We start from the raw sequence: 3,839 nt of genomic DNA, 5'->3' as shown, positions 1-3,839 counted from the left end.
CAATATGACTGATGTATTGTTGAAAGCCTTCAAAGCAGCTTGAACAAACAATGTCACAAATTACTTTGTGTGGCTCAAGACATTTGTGTTTGATGGGCTTAATATATGCTCTGTTTGTAGTAGAGTAATAATGTGGCAAAAAAATGATCTTTTTATTCAGAGCAAATTCAAACTGAAAAAAAAAAATCTTTTAATTTTCAATTTTATTTTTATTTGTTAAATTTGTTTAATATCATTTACTGGCCCATTTCGTAGATTTTATTATTATCATTTTATTGTCCCCCCCCCAACTCAAAATCTACTTTTTTCCCTGTAAATCGATTAATAAAAAACTGCTAGCCTAATCATAAATACTTTGTTCAATGTCTTGTTTCTATTTATAGACCAGGAAGCTCAACCAAAACATTCCATTTCGTCAATAATTGGACATATAAAGAGGACAAAATAGTTTAGTTATCCTGAACTTTTACAGAAAAGGTAATTATTGATAACATTAGACAATAAACTAAGGTTTAAATACATGATATTGTTATCAAGCTAATAAATGATATGATATTTGTTTTAACATAAAACAAAACACTACTTTTCACTTCTCATCATTCTCTTCACTTTTGGTTTAAATTAAGATTTTAATTTAAGAAAATGATCAAATTACATAATTTTCTATAGTAACGCAAGGGAATCCTGGCAATATTACATTTTAAATGTCAAATAATGTTTTTCAGGCCATGGACAGAGAGAGTATGCAGCAGCTGTCCCTGCGTCTGTCCCGGGTGCTGGAGGACATTGGGGTCAGCAGGTTCATCCGCACCAGGAGGAGGAGAACATGGCTGATGTGGGATACACTACAGAGGATCAAAGCTGAGTTAGTTGGTGGGAACTTCACTTACTATACCTTTGGAAGCCAGACAGAGGGGACTACCACACTGGGGATGAAGTCAGATAGAGACACATTGATGTGTTATAATGACTGGCCAGTAATACTTGACTGGTGGGAATGGAGGCAGGGGAAGGAGAATCTTCTTGTGGTAAAGAATGAACAATCTCCACCCCAACACTGCTGGCTTCAGTGGGTGAGATCTGACCTCCCATTACCAGTGACAGAGGTCAACAGGCCTTTTCATGTGCCTGTAGAAAACATGTACTATCCTCTGTATAAGCGGGAGTGGAGATTTTCAACATCTATCATGGAGAGACTTCTTGTATTTGATATGAATATAATACAGCATAAGGTGTATGTATTTCTGAAAATGCTTAGAAAATCAATAATAAAGCAGGTTGTTGATGACCGTTTCAGTACATTTCACGTGAAGACTGCAATTCTGTTTACAATAGAGACATATCCGCCAAACATATGGAGTGAAGACAACCTTGTACAGTGTGTGATCTACTGTCTGACCACACTTCTCAGATGGCTGAAGATCAGGTTGTGTCCACACTACACCATCTCAGGGGTGAACCTGTTTACTGGAAAGCTGTTCAAACATGAACAGTACAAACTGCATTCTATGATAACAGAAATCATTTACAGCAATTTCCAGTGCCTATATACAATTGAAATGGATGATCTGGGGAGGAGAATGTCATCTGTGAATTCATCCCAAATTATTGGGGTTGACACTCGATGCACACTCTATCAAGTCCAAATGGTTAAATTGTACATATGGTGGGATGCATCTTTTGATCAAGTACATATTGATTTACTAATCAATGACAAGAGCGACTTATATCAATCTTTGATAGAACATTTTGAGACACTGAATGTTTTAAAGAACAATGGAACTAAAATAGAACAAGAGGCAGTTTCCTTGTTAATACCATCAGTTTGTGGAGACCTTGCCTCCATTAAAGCCTCCAGGTGTATCTACCAAGGACAACCTGTCACACACAGCATTCTCCAGCTGTACCAACTGTCCTTTGACTCGGATCTGCTGTCCAGCAGACTGAAGTTTGCCTCCATGTTGTACTGCAGTGGGCAGTATGAGGCAGCAGCAAACTGCATGACCTACTGTGAGGGCCTACTGGGGCCTGCAGTGTGGCAATGTTGTGAGTGTAAAGGAAGACAGGGAACACCACGAACCAATGAGTTCAGGGAAAAGACTGTAAACACACCATTCAAGGATATGTTACAGAAATATACAACCTTACATGTTACTTTTACTCAAGATGATATCCATTGTGTTCCTAAACATCTGGTGTATGAAATGTTCAGAACAGCAGGAGATGAAGACAGACAACAGAGACATCCAGCATTATGGTATAAATGGATGGACCTCATTGTGATTGACTGTGTCCCATTTCTCGACTACCTACAGTACCTCACACACACACAACTGAACCAACGTGACAGAAAATTGCGGGCACTGAACAACCTTTATTTCTACATATCCTCAAGTGAAGACTGTGGTCATATAGACACAGCCTGGAACATGCTGGGCCACTGTTATGAACTGGAGAATGAACTGGATCTAGCCAGGGTCTGCTACACTGAGTCACTGCAGCTCTACCCAAGAAACAATGCAGCCAACTGGCACGTGGCTAGGATCATGCATCAGCACTTAAATGGCTGAAAATGTTTTCACTCAGCCTAGTTGATAGCATGAAGACCCAATGTGGTTAAAAGAAAGAAAAAAAATATCTGTATTGTTGACTTATTTTTAAAGAAAATTACTTATACCTTGAAATTAAAATACACTTTAAACTATATAAATGTTTATTACACTCAATTTAAACTAGAGCTACCACTGAAGGTGATTAATACCCCCGTACGCCACCCTGATATGAAATTGCAGTCAACTATTTGGAAAGCCAACCTATAAATGACAACTTTATTTTACGGATTATCGTCAGTTATTCACTTTTTTATTATGTTTTTAAAAGTTAGAAAAAGGCTTTAAACAATATCAGTGATGCTAATACTGAGATGTTAATACTGATATATTTGATGTTCTAAAGCACAGAATATATGATTGCCTATGACCATCTATAAATGAGCTAAATTACTTTTTTATACCAGTAGTTTCAAAGTAATGGTTTATATAAACATATTTAGAAAGGAAAACACATAAAATGTTATGGATTGGGTTATTTTTGTTTTGTACAATTTCCGATTGTTATTGTTAAAATAAGAAAATAACTCTTTTATAATTGTTGTGAATTGCACAAGTTAACATGGCAATCAACAAGAGCCGTCGCGTTGACTACGCCGCTTTTACTTAGAAGTAATTACAGTAACGATGTTATATTACCAAGTTTGGTCACTTTATGTCAAACCTAACTAAAATTATTTGATACATAAGGTGACCTTGATGCTGCCCTCCCACCAGCCCGCCCGAATATGATGCAAGTCATTTAAATAACTTGATTTCCCATTACGAAAGTGTGGTTAAGAATATAAAAAAAAATAATAATTCAAGGGCCATAATTTGTATTTAGGGTTAAAATGGAGTTTTGTTTCTTGTTGTAAGAAGGTCGTAAATAATTGAATTCTATTAAGTGCATTGAATGAATGGTATTGGAGTTTTAAGTGAAAATCCCAACTTGCCCTCAAACTTTTACTTGCCTAAAACTTTAACCTAAGTCAATCAGGGGCCATAACTTGAATTAAGGATAATACAGTAAAACCGGGTTTTCCTCAAACAAGCGGTCGTTCGAGAACTTGCGTTCCCTCGAGGTCGGAGCTTGGTCCCCAAACTTTTTTCCTTCTATTTTCATATAAAATATACCCACGCTGCATCGAAACCTAATTATTTCGAGAAGTCAAGCTATATCCTCGGTCCCAAGTACACAAATCGTGCACAAAACCTTATGGCTCCCTCGAGGACATAATTTCACACTTT

At 36.9% G+C, this 3,839-nt stretch overlaps 1 protein-coding gene across 1 annotated transcript; it reads left to right on the top strand.

Annotated features, from left to right (window-relative positions):
- The first annotated feature begins 390 nt into the window (after positions 1–390).
- Positions 391–3,141, top strand: LOC128214594 (uncharacterized). Its single transcript, XM_052921153.1, has 2 exons — positions 391–477; positions 726–3,141. Exon 2 carries the CDS (start codon positions 729–731, stop codon positions 2,568–2,570), a length of 1,842 nt encoding a protein of 613 aa, XP_052777113.1. The 5' UTR covers positions 391–477; positions 726–728; the 3' UTR covers positions 2,571–3,141.
- The last annotated feature ends 698 nt before the right edge of the window (positions 3,142–3,839 follow it).

The sequence above is a fragment of the Mya arenaria genome, chromosome 13, assembly GCF_026914265.1.
Source record: "Mya arenaria isolate MELC-2E11 chromosome 13, ASM2691426v1".
In the NCBI taxonomy this organism is placed as follows: domain Eukaryota; kingdom Metazoa; phylum Mollusca; class Bivalvia; order Myida; family Myidae; genus Mya; species Mya arenaria.
This window is presented reverse-complemented; position numbering and strand designations above follow the sequence as displayed.